This window comes from Lissotriton vulgaris, chromosome 1_2 (genome assembly GCF_964263255.1).
Source record: "Lissotriton vulgaris chromosome 1_2, aLisVul1.2, whole genome shotgun sequence".
NCBI classification, from domain to species: domain Eukaryota; kingdom Metazoa; phylum Chordata; class Amphibia; order Caudata; family Salamandridae; genus Lissotriton; species Lissotriton vulgaris.
In genome coordinates, this window is record NC_141686.1 from 282,469,350 (window position 1) to 282,491,356 (window position 22,007).

General features: G+C 45.6%; 1 protein-coding gene across 7 annotated transcripts in view; it reads right to left on the reverse strand.

Annotated features, from left to right (window-relative positions):
- The window catches only part of SZT2 (SZT2 subunit of KICSTOR complex), a 1,033,029-nt gene that overhangs the window by 917,925 nt on the left and 93,097 nt on the right, over window positions 1-22,007 (reverse strand). For all 7 annotated transcript variants that reach the window (XM_086953216.1, XM_086953214.1, XM_086953218.1 and 4 more), the window contains exons 5-8: window positions 19,907-20,038; window positions 11,350-11,506; window positions 11,142-11,248; window positions 10,146-10,356 (exon numbers count right to left, since the gene is read on the reverse strand). In XM_086953216.1, the coding sequence (XP_086809342.1) occupies window positions 10,146-10,356; window positions 11,142-11,248; window positions 11,350-11,506; window positions 19,907-20,038 (607 nt within the window). The remainder of the gene's footprint in view (window positions 1-10,145; window positions 10,357-11,141; window positions 11,249-11,349; window positions 11,507-19,906; window positions 20,039-22,007) is intronic.

Genomic DNA, 22,007 nt, shown 5'->3' on the forward strand with positions numbered 1-22,007 from the left:
GGAGAAGATGCAAAGAAACAGAACTGTAAGGAGGAGAGGCTAAGAGACAGAACTATAGTGAGCCTTAAAAATGGGAGATGGTTATACAAAGAATGCTTACCCACAACCAACCAATGTGTTGAACAAGTTTTCAAACCCTACAACAGAAGGGATGGGGTGGGGAGTGTATTAGTGCTTGCAGCAGCGAGTTCCAAAGGCTTGGAATGAGGCACATGGAGTCTTGACCTTCTGTTCTATTTTCTTTCAGAACTATGAATTTGCTTACTGTGCTGTTCCACTCACACAAGCGTGGGCGTTCCATTGAGTGGATCATCTTCATTTTTTCCAAGTGGTAGGGGGAACACATTGGCAGCAAAGGAATTTCAACTGTATCCTTATTTTACATGCTGCTGGTATATTCACAAAATCGAGCCCATTAGTCGTTTCTTACCCACCTTTCATTTCTCCTATAAGTCCTGCCATCAACTTGGAATACATGACCATATAAAAACGGTGCCCATAATAACATGATAACCAGGAGAACTTTTAATGGCTTTCCTTTTTGATACATAGGCAGGGTAATACGCACCACACAAAACCCTATGCATTAAAATATTCTATTAAAATCCCACAGCCTTAATCAGTCTCCCAAAATCCATGAACCTGCCCTCTTGAAATTTCTCAGAAATTTCCAACAGACAAGAAACCGGAAGGCCCCTCAGCGCAACTACTCGCGAACCAGTGGAAAACGAGAACCGATGTCAAGCTCCCAATTTTCACTTACTTAGGTTTCATTATAGGTTTAATACATAATCACATTTTCGATACAGTTTTGATCCAAGCTAATCTCGCCTCCTCATAAACATATTATGTAGATGAGAAATTGCCTAAGCACAAAGACCATGGTTCCCTCAACATAAATCTTCTCAAACAGCAATTTACAACCTGGTTTAAACAAGCTCACAATATGACAGAGTTGAACAATCTAAAATATGGCAAAATAATGAATATCTCGACTGTCTGCTTCCTCAGTGTCTTTGCAGGTCACCCCACTTAATGTGCAGTATAGAATCTGCATAAACACAGCCTCTCAAAGTTTCAAAATCTTTTGTGTTCTCTATAATAAGAAACTAAGGAATACAAACCAGTTTGGGAAGTACTACCATTGTGACAAAAGCTAAGAAGCCCTTTAACGGCAAAGAAGATTCCTTTTTCATTTTGTATAACTTGATTAAATGTTTGCATCACAAACTGTTGTGAAACACGTCTTAAGTTTGGGCAATAGCCATAACCACACAGAGGAATTCTCTAGGAATATTTCGTAAATGTCACCTACATCGTTCTTGGCAAATCATCAGATTGTGCTTGAATGGCCCTAAACATTTCCAGTGGGTGGAGGCCCTTTCCTGTAGGTTGAACTTTTTTGGGGGGGGGGGGGGATCAATGCTCTGGGCTGCAGTGTTCCCTCTTTTAGTCCACTAAAGATTAAATATCTGGACGTGTGGTTTCCTCACTAATGTTTCCCTCCCAAACTACCAAAGTCCATCTTCCACAGTAGTTTGGATTCTCTTTCTGCAGAAAGCTCACACATTCTCTTTGATAGCTCAGCCTACTGAGCCTCCCCTCCCAGGGATCTAGTCCAGGTAGCCGGGTAAAAGGAAGGAGATTGAGAGGGTCGTCCCTGTGGAATCTTCTCAGTTTTGTCTTATTAAGGCCAGGTTCGGCCTCTAAATGACATCCCCTCCCCCGTTCTCCCTAATCTCTATCAACTCATGTTACTAATCAAATCACATCTTTCGACAGGGTCATCAATCCATACAAGTATCAGCAACTGTCCACCTACTCACACCAACCCACTCCTGGATTTACTCCTCAAAGCATATCCAACACCTGCTGTTATAATGCCCAAGCCTTTAGCTTGCTCCAGGCCACTCCAGGGCCACAGCATACACCTGAGCTAGGTGCTTAAAGCCCATTCCTGTGGGTTGCCAATGACACTCAGGGGACCCTTGAGAGCATGCACTAAAGTTGGTTGTATTACATCATTGCAAGAGTCAGGTGGTAGAACGCCCATTACAAAGGTCTCTTCCCTGCTGCTCTTAGGTGGACTCCTCAGAGTATATTACAGCTGCCTGTACGATGTCCATTTCTAGGAATGGCCTCTTTGCCATTCCTGTATGGACTCCAGAGACATTCACCGCTGGTACATCCCAAGTGTTGCACCATTCACATCTGCCAGTTCCCATGCTATATAATAATTTAATAAGATTCAACAGGTTAAGTGTCTGGAGTTGGAACAGTATCCTGTTCATATTGGAGAAAAGCTTGTGTATGAAGAGAAGGATCACATAGAAACTTTACATCTACTGTACTTAAAGAAGAAGCCCATTGTACCCATCCTGGGTGTAGGGCACAATCATTGGCAAAGCTTGCCTTTGTGGCTGTCTCAAATGCTGGTACAGGAGAAACGACAATAATCTGTTTCCCCTGCGCCAAAGAACGCCCTTTCATTTGAAAGAATCATTCCGCACCGCGGTAAAATCCTACAAAAAAGAGCTCCGCAATATCAAAACTAGTTTCTACGAGGACCGAATTAAAAACGCTGCCTGCTCGGCCCATGAAACCTACTCAGTTCTAAAAGAACTACTCCACGCCCCTGACCCCCCACTCAAATCCCTCGATCCCAAAGCAGCTGAAACTAAATGTAACAAATTAGCCACCTTCTTCGACGAGAAGATTCAAAACATTCTTCTTACCATACCCCCCCCCCGAACAGGACCCCATACAGCCGGATCCTACCATCATCACCACCAATCCCCCTTTGCTGCCAGCCCCCCAACCCTCCCTGGACGCTTTCGGCCCCGTAACTACGGAAGAAGTAGGAGCCACGCTGGCCGCAATCAAAAGTGGTTCCCCCCTTGATCCTGCCCCCCTCCGTTTCCTAAAAAAAGTGTCAAGTACCATCATCCCTCCCCTCACGGCCCTGATTAATTCCTCTCTCTCGGAGGGCATTGTCCCCCCAGCTGGAAAGCGGCAGTAGTCAAAGGTCTACTGAAAAAACCCTCTTTAGACCCGCAGGATTTCGCCAACTACAGGCCCATATCCCTTCTCCCTGGAAACAGCAAGATCGCAGAGAAGCTGGTAAATAAGCAATTATCGCTTTACCTAGAAAGCAACAACCTCTTAGCGGCCTCCCAGACAGGATTCCGTCCAGGTCAGGGCACGGACATCGCCCTCCTGACAGCAGTGGAGAAGGCCAGAAGCATTCTGGACATGGGAGGATCAGTGGCAGTGATCCTCCTAGACCTCAGTGCGGCCTTCGACACTGTAGACCATTCCACCCTAATCCACAGACTGGGAGAGATCGGATTAAAGGGTATGGCCTTGAAATGGCTAGAATCCTTTTTGACTGGACGCTCCTTCCAGGTGCGGGAAAACGACAGCTGCTCATCCACCATCCCCCTCCGGTGTGGAGTACCACAGGGCTCATCGTTGAGCCCTACACTTTTCAACGTGTACATGGCCCCACTGGAGAAGAGGGTCAGCTCGTACGGCGTGTCAGTTATCAACTACGCCGACGACACTCAGCTGGTCGTTACCCTCTCTCACCCTCACCACGCCCCATCCGATCTCCACAGCTGCCTCTCCGAAGTCCACCGATGGATGAATCTCTCCTCATTAAAATTGAACGGGTCCAAGACAGAGATCCTCCTGATGGGCCACAAGGGGCCCTCTCTACCATCTCACCTTTGGCCTAGGTGCCTAGGGGACCCTCCCGCACCCAAGGAAGAGGTCAAGAGCCTTGGTGTGTGGATTGAGAAGGACATGAGTTTTAAAACCCAGGCTAAAAGAACCGCAGGGACCTGCTTTGGGCTACTCAGAGCCTGCAGGAAGATCTTTCCCCTGCTTCCCGATACCGCAAGGAGGCTCCTCATTCAGGGTCTAATCCTGGCAAGATTAGACTACTGTAACGCCATATACCTGGGAGCCCCTGAAGCCACCCTGAACTCACTGCAGAAAGTCAAAAACACCGCCGCCCGCCTACTCACGGGCACACCAGGAAGATCCTCCGCCAGGCCGGCCCTCAACTCTCTCCACTGGCTCCTAGTCAGAGAAAGGGTAGTTTTCAAGGCCCTCTGTCTGGCCCATAAAACCCTCAACAACAACGGTCCCCCACTTCTGAAAGAACTCTTAACCCCATACAAAGCAGAGAGAGATCTCCGGTCTAATGCAGAAAATCTTATTACAGTCCCCAGAGTCAGAAAAGCTAAGACCGGTGGCCGTCGCTTCTCAGTCCACACGGCCAAACGATGGAACCATTTACCCCGAAAACTCAGGACAGAATCGAACTATCTCAAGTTCAGAAAAACCTTAAAGACCCTCCTTTTCCCGCAAATATAATTTCACTAGTTGGCTGAAACCCCTGGAGAAGCAGATCAGCGCTGGGATGCTCTTCTGAGTTACTACGCGCTTTACAAAAAATCATTAAATAAAATCACGTTCTGTACAGCGGTCAATATTTTTTCAATAGAAGCAAAATGTGCTTTAGCCAAGGAATAAAAGTGTGACTTGTTGCAAATAGGGACGGTCTGTCCTTAGTTGTAGGTCACATAAGTGTAACCATAGTGACTGGGTAGGACTCTGATAATCAGGTTGGTTTGGTTGTCCCTAGTTTGTTAAATGTCTGCTTGTACGGCACACAAGATATCAGTGTATCGATGAAAACGTGGGAGAAGTCAGGTCAGACAGAGGCTTCACTTTCTGTCAGGCGAGGCAAATGTGTGTTCGAAGTTAAGAAATCCCACCAGGGATTGCAAGTTTTTCAGCGTTTTCGGAAGTTGCAGGTAGCACATTTCTGGAGGACGTCCAGAGATATCCCTCATTGGATAATTCATATCCCAGGAAGGTCAACATTTGGTAGGCAATCTTAAATGTTTTGAAATTAATTTTGCAACCAAGTGATTTTAATATGGTCACCACTCTGTCAACCTGATCAGGTGTAGATTCAAATCATTGTCAGTTAAGTAGATATACCCAATATATGGCAATACCCCAGGATCCGATTGTAAGATTGTCACACTTCATACTGAAAACAAACCATTTCTATCCTTATAGCCCATATGCAAACGTCAGAATGAAAACTGTACAACACGGAAACTGAAAGAGGTTGAATACTCAATCTCAGGCGCTGTATTTTGGCTGAAAAGCCCATTAGAAATGTACAGGGTTGTTTTGTATTTCCTCCGCACCAGGCTCGTCTCCTGAGCTTCGAGATGGAGGGGACTGAAAAGTGTGCTCAACTTCGCCTCCTCCACCTGAGGGGTGGAGTTTGGCAAAGGTGGGCACACCTCCTAGTCTCTCTGAGTTTTCCTACTGGGTTTCCCGCCCAAAGCAGGGGTGTAAACCAGGGGGTGCCATCTGCTGTAGCAGCAGAAGCTGGGAGTCACATTACAAAAGGTGGCAGACCTTTAAAGCTTCCCCTTTGAACACGGACCCATCCTGGAGTAGGAGGGGTGACACCTCTACCCAGGATGTGCATTGTTTCTAGTCCCAGAGAGCAGACGTTCTCCACTAGGGGTCCAGAAACAGGTCTCTGTGTGGCAGGCTGCATTAAGTCAGTCAGTGCCCACACCAGGGTTGAGATGTTTTCAGGGGGAACCTCTGTGGCACCCTCAGAGTACATGTTTTAACAAATCTCCCACTGGCGTCAGTGTGGATTTATTACAAGGAGCTGTTTGGTACCAAATACTCCTGGTTCCAGTGAAGCCATCATGGTGCTGGGGAACTCGAATTGCAGAGTTTCCAGCACACAAACTCCTTATGGCTTTCCTGGCACCTACAATATTTAAGTATTGCAGGGGCATATCTACTCATGCAGATGTGCCCTCACCTGGAGTATAGTGCATCCTGTCTTAGGGCTAGGTAACTTACCTATAGGTAGTGCTGGCTGGCATGGCACTCAACTTAGTTGTTTCCACCCTCACAAGGAATGCAAGGGCAGTGGCATGGTCTTAGTGAGGGGGCCCCATGAGAACCTCTTCAGCTTCCAGGCCCTAGGTACCCAGGGTACCACTTACTAGGGAATTACAGGGAGCAGAAGTACCAATTGTGGATATATTTAGGGAAGAAGCACTGGCACAGGGGACTTGGTTGGCAGGGACCCAGTGTACTACAATCAAAACCACATCAAAACCAGGCAAGAAGTGGGAGCTTATCATGTCAAAAGAGGCACTTTCTCAAACAGAGCTCCTTCTCTCTTCTTGCCAGTCGAGACGTGATCCGAGGTCTGTGGGTCTGAGGTGCCACTTTTATGCCATCTTCTCATTTGTGGGAGGGAAAGACCCACTAGCCAAACAGTTCCCATGTTGATACCCTTCCCACTTTGTCAGTTTGTGGGACTTTGTCCTTCTGAAGATCCAAGAAGGATACCCCTTTCTATACTAGAAAAAGATGGAGCAAGCTATCTTCCCCTAGAACCTCCACTCGACACGCCCCTGGGATGTACAGAGCATAATGAGCCACTATTCCTGGAAAATCGGTTCTGCAACAGGATTTCCCCTCTGGAGAAGATGCCAGCCTGTCTGCCTACACAAAGGAGCGGGCAGGCGAAGGTGTGATCGTCCTTTGCTTCACTGAGGGGGTCACTGCCCAGTAGTCATCCTGCAGGAGGTTACACCTTCTCCCTTCAGCATGCCCCTTTGCTCCCTGTTCCTGGGAGCGCTTCACACTTCCTAACGGGGGGCTGCATGTTGCCTTAGGAAACAACTGCTACAGATAAACAGGAAAGTCACCACTTTGTTGGGCAACAAAGTGGTGAATATCTAAAGTCACCTTTTTTATTAAAAGCGATCTTCAATCTGATTTCAACAAGGAGTCAAGGTTAATATAATGATTAATTTGATACCTTGGAGTAATACCTTTGGTTGTCCCAAAGGGAAGTTAGCCCTAAGTGTTGTGGCTAGTGTAACTCCATGTTAGTCAATGGTAACACCAGCCTGTCCACTGTGAAAACAGAACTTTTGTGTTTTCACTTTCAGGGCATGTTAAATGAAAAAGAAAACGTCCCTCCTTTCTAATATTAAGCATCCTGCCTGGTGGGATACCTCTGCGATACAAAAGGGGGTGGTGATGGACGGAGCATCTGAATCAATCAAACACTCACACCCAGTCAAAAGATCTGGGTTTAATCCATCACCGTTCTTTAGCCCACTCTGCCACCCCAGTTCAGACATGGCTATATGCAAATCAGTCTGACCCAGTGCCTCATGGGAACAGTCCAGCCCGAACTGCCAAGCCATGTCTTCCCTGGACCGGTAACAAGCTTCCGAGGACCGGTTTCTGGCATTCCAGCCGTCTTCAGCCCGGCTTGCTTGAATCCAGTGGCAAGTGGTCCTCGGAAGCTTGTTTCCGGTCCAGGGAAGGCATGGCTTGTCAGTTCGGGCTGGACTGTTCCAATGAGGCAGAGGGTCAGACTGATTTGCATATAGCCATGTCTGAACTGGGGTGGCAGAGTGGGCTAAAGAACGGTGATGGATTAAACCCTGATCTTTTGACTGGGTGTGAGTGTTTGATTGGTTCAGATGCTCCGTCCATTACCACCCCCCCCCCCTTTTGTACCGCTTTTGGCCGCCATAAGTGTGGCAGGGTATGCTCAGAATTGAGTCCCTTGCTCACTTTGCCACTGGATTCAAGCAAGCCGGGCTGAAGACGGCTGGAATGCCTGAAACCGGTCCTCGGAAGCTTGTTTCCGGTCCAGGGAAGGCATGGCTTGGCAGTTCGGGCTGGACTGTTCCCATGAGGCACAGGGTCAGACTGATTTGCATATAGTCATGTCTGAACTGGGGTGGCAGAGTGGGCTAAAGAACGGTGATGGATTAAACCCAGATCTTTTGACTGGGTGTGAGTGTTTGATTGGTTCAGATGCTCCGTCCATTACCACCCCCTTTTGTACCGGTGGTGGGATACCTAGGCCTTCGATAGGCGTAGCTTACTAATATTAACAAGCATTGGCATAGCCACTAGGTCTCGCCTTTGAGACCTTATAAGTATGTTGCCATGCGGCAGGCCTATACATAAATTAAGGACCTCTTGAAAAATCACTTGTAGATAAAAAGGGAAAAACAAAAGAAAAGCAAGTGCTGTGTCAGGCATGTTGTAATTGGGATCACCTGCCTTTCGACATCGCCAGTACTGAAAAAAAACAGATGCAGGAAGAAAGAGTGCCAAACATGTAGCAGAGATCAAACAAGCTAAAAAGTAAATGCAGATAATAAATAAAAAAATAAGTAGCAGAGATTGGAACATGAGCAGGAAACATAAATAAACATGTGTACTGAGAAACCCACTGCTGCATTTATGCTGGACGGGGGTGGGGTGGTGCGGGGGTGGGAGGGGACTCTTAACATGAAGTGGAAGGGGGAAATCCAAACTTAAAAAGAAGCAGTGACACCAGAAGGGTAGTATGTGTCGTTTAGAAGAGATGTGGTTGCTTTCTGGCGTGGATTCTATGTTCCCCGTAAATGTTATATTTCACCATATATCTGCTTATTTTCAGAAACCACGATTGCGAATGCCACCTGCCTCTTGATGGAAAACATGCACTTGGTAGCTGGCCGTAGTGCTCATGACTGAATTCGGAATCGACTTACTTGGCAATGGAGTAGCCCTGTGGATCTTCTGTTTACACATGAATTCATGGAAACCCAGAACCATTTACCTCTTCGATTTGTCACTTGCAGACTTCCTGCTCATCCTCTGCCTGCGCTTCCAGGCGCATTACTTGTCTTGCACATTGCGACTGTCACTTGGGTGATATCTGTTTCCGGATCATGCTGTAGATGCTCTCCCTCAACCAAGCTGGCAGCATCTCCTTCCAGACAGTGGTGGCAGATGATCGTTATAAAAAGATCAACAGCAGCACAAAGAAGGATGCTGTAGGGCAGGTCTGCGGCAAGCATGGTCTCAAATGGAAGGTCCATTTCTATGGAAAGGACAAACGCCAGGGGAATCGTATTGCAAGTGCCAACCTAGACATTGCCTGGCACCTTTTAAGGCTCATACTCCCCAGAGATTGTCACATTTCTTCGCAATATTTTCCAACTGTATGTAACATAATGTAGGGGAGTTTATTTACATCATGGCTGTGAGAGGAAGCCAGTTCTGGTCCTTCAGTGGTGACACTTGAACTGGGACGTGGATAATGCTAGGGGATATAGTAAGAAGGAAGGAAGTGTGGAGAGCAGGGCCACAGCGGAGCCAGTGAGACCGGTGCAGACAGCATTCTGTACATCTACATGGACAACTTCCATGACCTCAACTACGGGGTGTATGGGGGAGAGGCATTCACGCCTGACAGCAGAAAATACCATTTGATAAAAAGTTGTGAATGCAATGTATATGTACATGTGAGAGCCTGCTGATTGTGCAGATAGCATGGGTGAGAAACGTCAAAAACCATGAAGTTGAGCTATGCTGCTATCTGTGAGTTGAGGTCGTCATTGCAAAGGAGGATACCTTGGGTCTTTGGGGTAGGGGGGTGAGGTTTAAGCAGACATTCAAAATTCAGGATTGAATGAGGCAGATGCCAGTTTTCGATGGAATTTCTTTCAAGGGAGACCACAGCTGAGATGGGAGGGTTAGAGACATAGAAATAACAACAAAAAACACATGCATGTTAACAGTTGCTACAAAAAGTGTAAAGCAGAAGCCATGCAAATTAAAACAGCAAATTAATAGGAAAAAAGTCAGAGAAGTTTAGGTCAAACAGCATGGAGTAATATTAAAGCACAAATAATGGTAAAGATAAGGAGCAGGCAATGTCTCTGCATGCAGAGGGAAAAAAAACAGGAAAAATGGAAAGGCAGAGTTTCCTACATGCTCTCATAGGTTATGTGACACTATGGCTGGAGAATGAAGGTGCTCTTGATGTCTAATACTCACTAATCTCATAGAGACCAAACAATTCTCCAACCCAAATTGCAAAGAGGCACAGGCCGAGGTGTACAGAAAGCATAACACAGATTTAGAAGTAAACTCCTAAACTATGGCTAGAGAGGACTTTTGTTCCTTCCAAACACCTCCACTCAGCATGGTCTTCACTGTGAGGTGGAAGGAAGGAATTTCTGCAGCGGCACAAACATCACACAGGCCACAGAACACCTCCTCACCACAGTAGTACTCCGGGTTCATCGACTCGCCAGTCCGCAGGAAGGAGTAAAGCAGGAAGGCCTTGTGATAGACATTCAGATACAGGTTACTGGGCTCCACCTGAGGGCACGAGGACAGGTAGGACCCGAAAGTAGCCATTGCAATAAACTTCATCAGCTCTACATTTGGCACATGGCCGAAGGTGCAGTCATACGAGAAGACTGCGCCGACCTGTACAAAACAAAAGAAAAGAACAAGTCTGTCAGTTTGGAGGGGAACTGCATTTACAACTCATAATAATCAAAGCATGGAAGAGCGTCACTGTTGGGGAGGGGGGCACAGCATTACGGTCTTTCTGACAACACAATAACATCAGTGCAGTGTGTTGTAGGACAAAAACACATCGAAGGATCGCTAAAACCCCAATACACTCAAAGTTCAGGAACAGACTCACACTACAGGTACAGGAGGCCAGTTCCACACAAGGGGATGATGCAAGTACTGGAGAGCTGTGCCCCACTTGGAGTTTCAGAAAATAGAGGCAGATGGAGGGAGCATCAAAGCAGAGAGAGCCAGCAGTGGAAGAGGGACAGGTAGAGGTTAGAATCTGCAGGGACTCCAATTCAAGCAAATATCACCAAGTAAAGGGTTTTACATTTACGGGGTCTCGTCCATCTATTAAATGTAGTGTTCACTGGTACATCCCTAATGCCCCTTAGCTCTCTACCCCTAGATTATCTATAGCAACCACAGAACAGATTCTAAAGCAGTTAACAACTGCATGTAATAGGAGCCATAAAAAAGATAAATACTTGTATTGCTGAACTCCAATCATGCCAAAACCCACCCCATGAGCAGACGGCACCTAGCAAACGAAAAGATCAAAATCACGTTTGACCATGCCAAAGACAAAGCTTTATTAAAACAGGGATCACCTCATGTAACTGGAGTTCTTGAGCATCTGTTCCGCTAACTAGGCCCACTCCCAATCCATTTGGGAGCAAGCTTCACCTCACCTGCACAAAAGAACAAGCCACAGTGCCACTGCGGAGCTGGCTAAGCAAGGTCTCGCACACCGCCACATCCGGGACACTCGTCACCCCATCCGTGATGATGATGATGCCTGCAAAGAGAAGCTGGTTACTATGAGAGCTCAGACCTCCTCTACCCACCTCACCAATGCCAAGTGGGACAAATGTTTTAAGTGTTCCTAACATGACTGACCTGCGCTTGAGTTTGCTGGAAGCAGCTGCAGCGCTAGAATACCCTGTCGGATCATGCTGACCAACCCGATGTCCGCTGTGACTATAGACACACCTCTCTTCCGGTCTTCCGGGGGGTCTTCAGACGGGGTCTCCATGTCTAGAGGATCTTCCAGTAACTGAAAAAGACCAATTAAGAAATGTGATGGAGCAGGTGTTTTGGAGCCACCTCAGTAAGTTATGCAGCTAAAGAAGCCAACTGTAGGTGCTTTAGAATCGTAATTTTCTCAAAACCCAGGGACAATTTTCCAAGCAGGCGAGTGGTGTTCCTCAGAACAGGCCTCTCTTTTTTCTGTCTCTACAGACTCCATAAACAGGCCAGGGCGGATCGAGGGACCGCCGGTATAAAGAACAATAGAGAGCTGAATTGGATGATGCTCTACAATGTTTAAAAGTGGGAGGTATCCTCTCACCCATACCAGCACCAATGGCAGCTGGCGAACAGCATGGATATTGAGCCTTCCCAGTGGGATAGCCTTTGGCGGGACATTCACAAGATATACTGGAGCATCCCGCAGAGGGAGAATGCCTATAAGCTCTTGACTCAGTGGTACTATACGCCTCAGCGACTTCATAAGATGTTTCCCACATCATCTGCCCTGTGCTGGAGGTGTCAGTCTGCACCGGGGGATTTTATTCATGTCTGGTGGGCGTGCCAAATGTTGACCATTTTTTGGAAGGGGGTCCTTAGTCCTTAACCTGGCTGTTCCCACATTAAGATCTGCTATAGCCATCATCTGTTCAGTTAAGCGCCGAGACACCCCTGGGTATTTGCGCGCTTTAAAAATTGCCAAAACATAAACATAAACATCAGGGGAATACTGAGGTTTCCCCTGCCTGAAGCCACAAGCACAATCTTACTAGGCATCAAACCTGCCAGCCTTAAGGCACTCACCCGAAGTGACTGGATCCTGACGCTCCAGGTGCTGGGAGCGGCTAAGCAGCTTATAGCTCTATACTGGAAGAGACCTGAAGCCCCCCAATAGCAGCCTGGTTTGTACAGTTCTGGCATGTCATCACAATGGAGCTTTTCACAGCGCGACTACAAGCATGTGACATGCGTTATAAGGCAGTTTGGCAGCCCCTAGTCCAATATCTTTGCTCTATGGAGCATGCGCGCCACATGCCACTGCTCCTCCTAACCCCAGTAGATTGCACCCTTAGACACCCCCTGATGCGTGGGCATTGTCTTGGGTCTTTCTCCGTTGCTCCTCCTTCAGCGCACACTACCTTTACTCTTGCTGTACTCTCTTCTTTCTTTCACCTCTAGTTTCCTCTCTTCCCCCTCTTCTTTTCTCCATTTCTTGTAGGGTTGTAGCAAAGCGCTGTGTAACAATTTGCCTTCTTGTGCAGGCCCTAAGGCCCCAACGCTGACTTATCTCGCGGCCGGCCCCGTTTAGGGTTGTTGGCTTAACGCTGTGTTTAAACGAACCTGTGGCAAGTGTTATTGCCTTAAAATAAAACAGACTTGAATATAAAAGTGGGAGGAATCGCATGAAGGCACAAGATTTCCTCAAGGTAAAACATCCTGGCATTGAAATTAAAAACAAAAGCCAGGAGACGGCACCTTTGTAATAAGAAATTGAAACAGTAAGGATAGACCAATGGAATCCCAAAGGGGGTAGTGGGGACATTCGACAACCACAAACAATCCTTTTTCATAAGTGTGAAAAAAAACTAATTGGATTATTTAAATCGGTACCAACGCCCTAGGATCACGAAATTTGTGCTAGAGAGGGTTTTGACGAGCACCCATCGAAACATTTGCACAAAACAAGAGGTTTTATTTTTCTGTCTTGATAAAGAAGGTGGAATAAGATAAAGCCTTTGAAACGCGTCAACGCACTTTTTCTGTTGCCACATACCCAGCTGTACGAACAAGCACACTAGATATTGATGGTTTCAAGATAGCAGGGCGAGTGCACATGATTAGAATTCTGGGGTGTTTATGTGTTTAAGAATTTGTAGAGCGCGTGGCTGACTGAGGGCTTCCCAGCACTAAGGAGTACTGTTAACAAGCTCTAATCCATAGGGCGTCTACAAGGGAAACAGCAAAGTTTTGAAATGTTTCCTGTAAACGGTTTTGTTGGGTAGAATTCTTATTTTATATGGGAGTGCATTCCACATCTTTGGTACCAGGTGGCCAAATGATCTGCGCCCCCCCCCTCTCCCCTTCCCCCCCCCAATCTGACTCTTAGTGTGGCCACTAAAGACAAAGATAACTGTCTGGGTTATCTGTTGGGGTTTTTCGTTTAGGTTTTAATGATTTTAATTGTGATTCATGTGATTAATTGTCCTCAAATTTGGAATTGTGTGTGATTATCGTTTAATACAAATGTTTTTAACTAAGTATTTTCCTGTTTTTAACCCTAACTGTAATAAATGAACTTAGTAATTTGCAAACACTATTGACCTTGTATGAATTTCTGTGCCTATATACTGTAGCCACCAGGTTGGCAGGGTCCTTCAGGAATAATTGTGGAGTGTAGGCAGTTGGATTGGTGATGTTTAATTAGGTGTGAACATTACTTTCTAAATAAATGCCAGAGGACATCTTATTATCTACAGAATTACAAGACACTGAGTATGACCTTGCAGCGAGATAAGTAATTTCACAATCTTCTGTAACTCGGCCAAGCTGCTGAGGTCTTTGGGGTAAAAGGGACACGAATTCAGGAAGAGACCAAGTTTGGCCATATCAGAAGGTACACACTGGTCTTAAACCTGGATTAAACAGACCAGCAAAGTACTGCATGTTCTAGAATTAAACATATCTGGATTGTGCACACCTGCTGCAGAGACTCTTACCTCTGACCAGAGTGGGGAGTAAAACCTCAAACTTTGAATGTCTTTCTCGTTCTCTTCACTATAAGTTTCGCAGACCACACTTGCTGCATTAACAAGTATTTGCAATGCAATAGGTCACGCATTTTGGGAGAGGTAGAGATATTGGTGTTGTAAATGACAATGTCTTTTATCTATGTGTTTTGGTTTGCAATGCAGTGGCCTTTGGGACCTTATAAGTATTTAGCTATGCAGTACATTATCCTGGGTCCTGTGCCGCCAGGAATTGAATAGCTTTACAATTACTATACAGTGGGTCATGTAGTCTGGTTCAGGAATACATGCTTGCCTGAAACCTGAAAAGCTCACCGTGCCAGATCACCTTAACATGCTAGCCCCTGGAAACATTCATAGACACATACCAAGGCTTTTGAACAGAAAGGAAAGTGCCTTGATGCAAGTGAACAGCACTATAACATTTTGTGTGCGACTGTATTACTAGAGAAATGAACAGCCTAAAGAATGTGTGCGAGGGGCAAGTTATGCTTACCACAATAAGATGAGACATTTAACGCACCTCACGTTGAAAACTATGCACTGAATTTAGAAGCACAATTCTTTGAGAAGAGCATGAACCTTGCTCTATTGGAGTTCATGGACTGACACCGTTCACTGTATTGTACTGCAGTCTTAAAATTGATGTAACTGCATTACCCTGTCTCCATTTTAAATGAGGGCTTGTGATGTGTAACTGAAATGTGACTTCTTTGGCTCCCTCCCCGGCTGCAGAGGCTATAAATAATGCAAGCATTGGCATAGCCAATCGGTCTCGCTAGGGACCTTATAAGCGTTTAGATTTGCAGCACATTATCCCCCACTGGGCACATTTCTGTAATGGAACTAGTGCTCACATAAAGCACTTTGATACCTTTATTTGTGCTGTATAAAAATGCAAAAGATAAAAAAGATTGAAAGAAGACATGCTGGCAGGTTTTTGAGGTGGGGGAGCTAAAAGATGCACTCTGTAGACTGATTAAATAAAGCATGTTTGTATGTGAGGTGCACTGTCCGCTAAGGCTGATGTATATTTTGTTTGCTCTTGTTTTCTTAAGGTAGATGCTGGAGGCCATGCTACCTAATTCGTAAGGACCATCCCATTTATGAAAGTGTTTAAAAACCCAACTGTTAACCCAAATTAATGTTGCTATTATATCTCGGTGATTATGATGCCGGTGATGGGTGTGCCCTTGAACATCAAAACCACAGTACCTATGGGATACAATATCAACAACAGAATATTAACCCGTTGACCGCGGCACCAATTCCGAAGCGGTGCAGGTGATTTATGGAGTGGGTGTGTTTCGGATGACCCCCGACCGTCCTCCGCACATGCCGTGACGTCGGATGGCCAGGAGCCGTCCAACGCATTGAACGGGTTAAAAATTAAATATCAATAGTTAAGTAAGTCTACTGTGCACTAGAAACGCTCAGACACGCAACTGGCTAATTCATCTGTAAGGGCACAAGTTTTATTACCCTTACACAACAACACTGCAATAACTGATGCATATTAGGTTGAGGGCCACATGACTTGCACAATATATAATGTGTAATGTCCCTCCGCTTCTAACATATTCTTTGCATGTATGTGTGCACACAAAAACAACCTCCTACTGACAATGTCATGATAAAGCAGCACAGTCTCACATTTAATTATATAGGTGTTAATTAGGTGTTAAAGTGCCGAGTTTCAGCTTAGGGTAACATCAGAGCTTCAAGATAGAACAGCAAAATAGAATAAAGTGACAGGAGTAAGTTAAGAGTCTAGTTAAGCGCAGAGGGTCCCCCCGATATCGTTCTCCGATGGCTGGCCCAGAAAGAGTTCTTCAGTTAAAAGACAAATTCAATAGATCACTTTGGAGAAGTTTGGTTAGGAGATCGTTTGGTTCTGCGCCTAGAACGGTTCCAGAGTTTTCCAGAGTTTAGGACCCTGCTCTGCTGATGATGATTGTCCACCATAATTCTATCACTTGAAGTGGCATTTGCGAATCAGTTGAGAGATAGCGGACTGAAGGTCCTTGGCGCATAAGAAAGCGTACCTTTAAAAATGGGCAGAAGCTTTGTTTCAAAATGCCTAATGAACAATATAAAGCGATAAGAAAGTGATCCTTGATTCCACCAGAAGTGAGTGGAGCACCTGCATAAATGGTTTTAAGGGGCCACGTGTTGTGTTGCTTGGCAACCAGGTTGCTTTTGCATCCTTATGTAATGTATAGAATGTTTCTACTTAACTGTGTGTTCTGTTTCCACTGAGTGGTTGTGGCCAGAAGGTTACTGAGTGGACTGGAAGATGTAATGTTCACTGGTGCTCCTCAGGTAATAAAGGAATTATCTACTAAATTGGATCTCTACAGCTTTGTTACTTCACTGGCGACGAGGACCTGAGGAGCATTTGAACCTAGGTGTGCTGAAAATTTCATGGGAATTGGAATCTGAGTGTTAACTGATTTTGTGGACTTTTTGACGTGCTCAAGCATTCTACTCTGCTCTCGTTTCCCTGCTGAGAACTGTGTATTTTTGGAGGTCTGGGGGGGAATTTGTGTATTCAATGCAAGAGTTATTGGCATTGGCAATGTCTGTCTTTTAGCCATGTAGTCTAGCAGCACCGCTGCTGTTCAGCATGGCTGAATGTCCTTAAAGAAGCGCTAAGACATAGCCAGCGCTGGCCATGTCAAAAACCTTGAGATCTAAAAAACAAGATTGTTGAAGACCAGAGAGAATGGTGGAGATCAAACTATAATGAACCTGAGATCGCCACGTACAAGATTCTATTATCTGATTATGAAAATCTGATCTTGACAGAAAAATGCCCTTACTTTGTCAGACAAATCAAGGAGGCGGAAAATTCCTCTAAAGAGCTGCTTGGGGTGGTGACCAAACGGTCCACACTCCCTGAAAAGAAGGTGAATGACCATTCTCAGGACTTTTGTAATTCACTAGCTCAGCATTTCCAAAATAAAGTGGAACAAATCTATGTTACCATCAATAATGGGAAAAAAATCTGATACTCAAGATCTAGTAATCCCATGATCCCTTAGCGCTCCAGCTTTTACTGAATTTAGATCGGTAACTGTGGACGAGACAACTCATATTCTACATGTCAATCGGGCTCTCCCCACGATCCTTTTCCTCCCATGATTTTCAAACATGTCCCTGAGATTCTTGGCCCTAGTCGAACCACCATTTATAATTCTATGTTTACGGAAGGGCATTGATTCTACCTCTTTTGAAAAAAACTAATCTTGATGCAGCTGATCCAAATAATTACAGGCCTATTTCGCGTATTTCACTCCCAGTCAAACTGGTGTAAAAAGTCATGAATAATCAGCTTACACTTTATTTACATGAACACAACTTCTTGGACGAATCCCGATTCAGGGCAGGGCACAGCACGAAACTGCCCTGATAAAAGCCATAGATGAAATTAGAGCAGTCTTAAATGCAGGAGGTGCCACGGCCCTTATTCTGCTCGACCTGTTACTTAACCGTCTGAATACACTTGGCATCACGGATAATCTGTTATCATTGGTCTCTTCTTTTCTATCTGACAGGATATAATCAGTTGCCTTGGGCAATTATGTTTCCTGTCCTTCACTCTCCCTTGTGGGATCCCTCCGGCCTTCTCAATGAGCACTACATCTTTCAATGTATAAGTGTCTGACTAGGCTGGATTAATCAGACCCTTCAGGTTGGCTTTAACAATGTGTAAAAATATCATACTGACAGTAAAAAGATTTAGGGATTGCATGTTGGCAGTCGACTCGTGGATGAGTATGCACTGCCTCAAGCTTAACTCAGGGAAAACCGAGATAATACTGTTTGGTAACTACTCCCCTAGCAGGTCACAGATCTGGTGGACGGCTGAATTTGGGAGCCTACCCATCCCGGTCCCCAGAGCAAACAATTTGGGAGTGATTATAGATGCGAAGCTGAACTTTGAAGCACAAGTCAAAGTAGTTTTGTCATCTAACTTTTTCCTGCTTAAGGGGATGAAGAAAATCTTACCTTTGATCCCAGCAGACAGCAAGAAAGCGGTGGTTACATCTTTAGTCCTTGCCAAACCGGATAATTGCAATGGGCTCCATCTTGGAAGGCCCGAGAAGCAGTTACACAAGCTTCAGATGATGCAGAATGCTGCTGCAAGGCTCCTGCTGGGGATCCCGAAGTGTCAACCAGTGAGAAAACATCTTCGGAGACTACACTGGCTTCCAATTAAGTGTTGCATTAAGTTTAAGACCTTACGTATTACATATAAGGCGCAACACGTACTGGTCCTCAGTTTTTGAGGCAGTCACTGCACTGGTACTCCCCTAACAGATGCCTTCAATCTGAGGGAGCAAAACTGATGCTCTCTCAGATTGTGTAAGGCTAACTGGGGAGGCAGAAGCTTCACGGCAGGTGCTACGAAGCTCTGGAAAACCCTACCCATTTCCATCAGAAGCCTTCCTTTGTTAATATCCATCAGGAAATCCCTTGAAACACGGCTATTTAATGAATAGTGCATTAGCTCGCTTTAGGACTGTTAGCGCCGAATAAATTTTGATAACATAACTTTAATTTATTTTAAGGCAGGCAATCTGGAGCAGTTAAAGTCAATACACTATGCTTCTGCATTCCATACAAAGTTCTAATACGATGAACTGTTCTCCCTAAAGACCCCCCTGCTATCTTTTAAGAGGGTCATGAAAGGTCTCACAGCATAGGGTCTTGCAAATTCATCTCTCCTGATTTTTTGACGCTCTTTGTGAAAATGGTCGGTGAAACATTTAAGGCTTGGAGAGGGGTTCAATGCTTCTCTCTGTGTTTTTAATGTCTGTGTGAATTTCATATTACTTTGATGAGTTGGTGAAGGTGGAATGGACTTTGTGTTTGTTCACTAACTGATTAGGCACAAGGAGCACTTAGCACATTGTCTAGCACACAGTGCATTTGGAAAGATGTTTTCGTACAGCTCTGTCATGTGACAACTGTTCAGTAGGAGATGCAGGCATCGTAAAACTCACAGGTACCAATGTACATTACCTGCAGGAGCAGCTCACATTGAGACATCAAAAATGCCTTTAAATACCTTTTCAGGATATGAAAAAACTCCAGCTAACCACAATCTATTTAAAGTATGTCCTTTATATTAAATATGCCAAAATGAACTGCAGTCGAATCATTGGGAACTAGATTGCAGTAGAGAACAGTATTGTGAGATTACTCAATTCCTCCTATTGGCGTTTTAAATCCTGCTGGCGCCAAGTTACTTTTTGCTGCACTGACATCCCCCTGAGCCCTATATAATAATGTCTGATCCTGTGGGTTTGTACAAAGTTTACACCACCAAATAAAGACATGGGATGCTACATACCAACTAACCTAGTCACTCACTTTAGGTGCCCAGTGATCTGTAGCATATTTGGTATCTTCCAGGGGGAGGGCACACTGACTTGTCAGCTTTGCCTGTCTTTTCACAACAGTACCCCATGCAGGCCTTCATGACTCAGAGTTACAAAGGGGAAAATACCATGCACTCCAAACTGAATCAGATTTGATCAAACCTCTTCTGGCCACTGCTCACTTCTTTCATGTCTCCTTCAAACGTTCCTACCACCCACTAATGTGCACTCTTATTTCCCGTGTACACACAAGTTCCTCATTCAGCCGATTATTACTGCATCTCAAAACCTTACCAGGGTCTGAGGTTCGAACTGCTGCTGCAACATCTCTGCCACCTTGCTCTCGAAAGTACTCAGTTGTGAGTAGACTTGTTGGAGGAACCCTTCCAGCTTCCCTTCCTCCAGTTGGCATCCCTGGACCAGCACCTGAGCAGCAAAGAGACAAGAATGTAAATAGGTGAGTCACAAAATGCTCTCTACCCTCAAGCAGGACAGCGACAAAAGAAGAATGCCACAATTAAGCCAGGAACTATTTCACAGCATGGGGGGCATAGCCTTTCGCAAGCCTTCCGCAGTGGGAGTCATGGCTAGATATCTGCAACAAGATTCCATATCAGATACCATCACAAGGTTCTAAGATGGCGTACATAAGATGGACCACACGGTCTGCTCAGCACCCTGTGTTGGGACGGGAATGCCCCCTACATGGTGTACAGGCCTGTTCTCCTGCCCTAAGTGGCAAACTGCATGTATATGGTGATTTACGGCTCCACCCTCATGCTAACCTAGAATGAGCATGGAGGCGTAGGCCTGCCCCTGACATGAATATGTGCTTCACTTGTCCTGTGACCTTGAGTTTCACACCAAGCCTGGCCTCAATGACTGATGGTGGACTCGTGTCTCAATCACAGGTTTAGCACTTCGAGCACTGGTAGCAGTTTACTGTGTTAGAGTGTGACCCTACCCTTTTATCTGTGTCACTGCACTGTAGGCTTACTGTCCACCTGTGTAAGGTTCCGCTTGTAAGCATGTCACCAGTTCCTAGCACAACATCCCAAGTGCAGAATAAGCATGTTAAAGTGAGTAGCATACAAAATGCATGCATGGTGGTGTGAGTGAGCCAGAGTAGTAGAGACCAGTGGAATTCATTTTGGGTAACCCTGGCCTAGCTCTGCACGAGATGGAGAAGAGATCTTGTTCACAGTCAGTGAGTGTATTGCTCACATTCCTGAAGATGGAAGGAGGAGACCTAGACACTGGAGTGAGGGGAATGGAGACAGTGCTCCTTTCGATGGTCAAGAGGGCCTATGGCTTAGCAATGAGCTGCCGATTAGTCTTTCTGAATATTGCTATTTGGTGGATGGTAGGAGTGATGGTTGAGAGGTTGGACTGCACACTGTGTTGTGTAAGATGAGAAAACCTTTAGGAAAAACTGTTTGTTCTTCCCCGATTACTTTTTCAGTTGGGCTGATATCAGCCAGTTGCATAAACCTCACACCTCTCAATGCCTTAGATGAAGGTGCTCCAGACTGGAGACGACCTTGCTGTGAGAAGAGTCGCTCAACACAAAGGTTGTATCTTGAGAGCAGCCTAAAGAGGACACTTGAAAGGTGAACCATCCCAAACCAGTTCCACAGTTTCAGAAAATAGACCCACATCTCCCATCTACCAGTTGTGTATAAAAGTGGGACATCACCTCTGTACATTTCTTTCAGTTCCAAGACCTCTATGGCCAAGTAAGGGAATGCAAGGTTGTCACTTTTCCTCTACTCTGGGTTTAAGTCTAGGAAGCTGGCAGAGTCACATCACTGCTGTAAATTCTGGAGAGACAGAGGGTCTATCTGCCTGTGCAGGAGCTGCACTGCACCTACAAGAGGAACAGACCTGATCAACAGCACAGCAGCCCAACATGAAGACCAACTCAAGGCTCACCTGGCTGAAAGACCTGCGTGAGGACATTTTGATGGACTGAGGCAGCCCACGAGCCACATGGTTTCCTCATCTCAGCTGCCCAGAAAAATGGAAGAAGGAACAAGAGCACCATCTAAGGTGAAGTGAGGAGCTAGGCCTTTAGTCATTGATAAAGGTAAAATAGTACCATCCCGGCTCATCCCATACCCGTAGGATAACTATCCCATGCTCTGGAAACCCCAGGATACGCCCTAATTCCATGGGATCGAGGAGGTTGCCCCAGTTCCAGAAAGGTTGATAATATTTCCCACGCCCTTACCGTAACAGAGATATCACAATTTTGATGTGAAAATGTTTGGCCCTTATTGAACCAGGGACTTTCATGTGGAGTCCAGGTCCTTTGGGAGCAATCTGACGTTATGACATTGTGGCCTTTAGTGATAACTTCTGAGACACAGATCCCTTAACCTCATGTGCGCTAGCG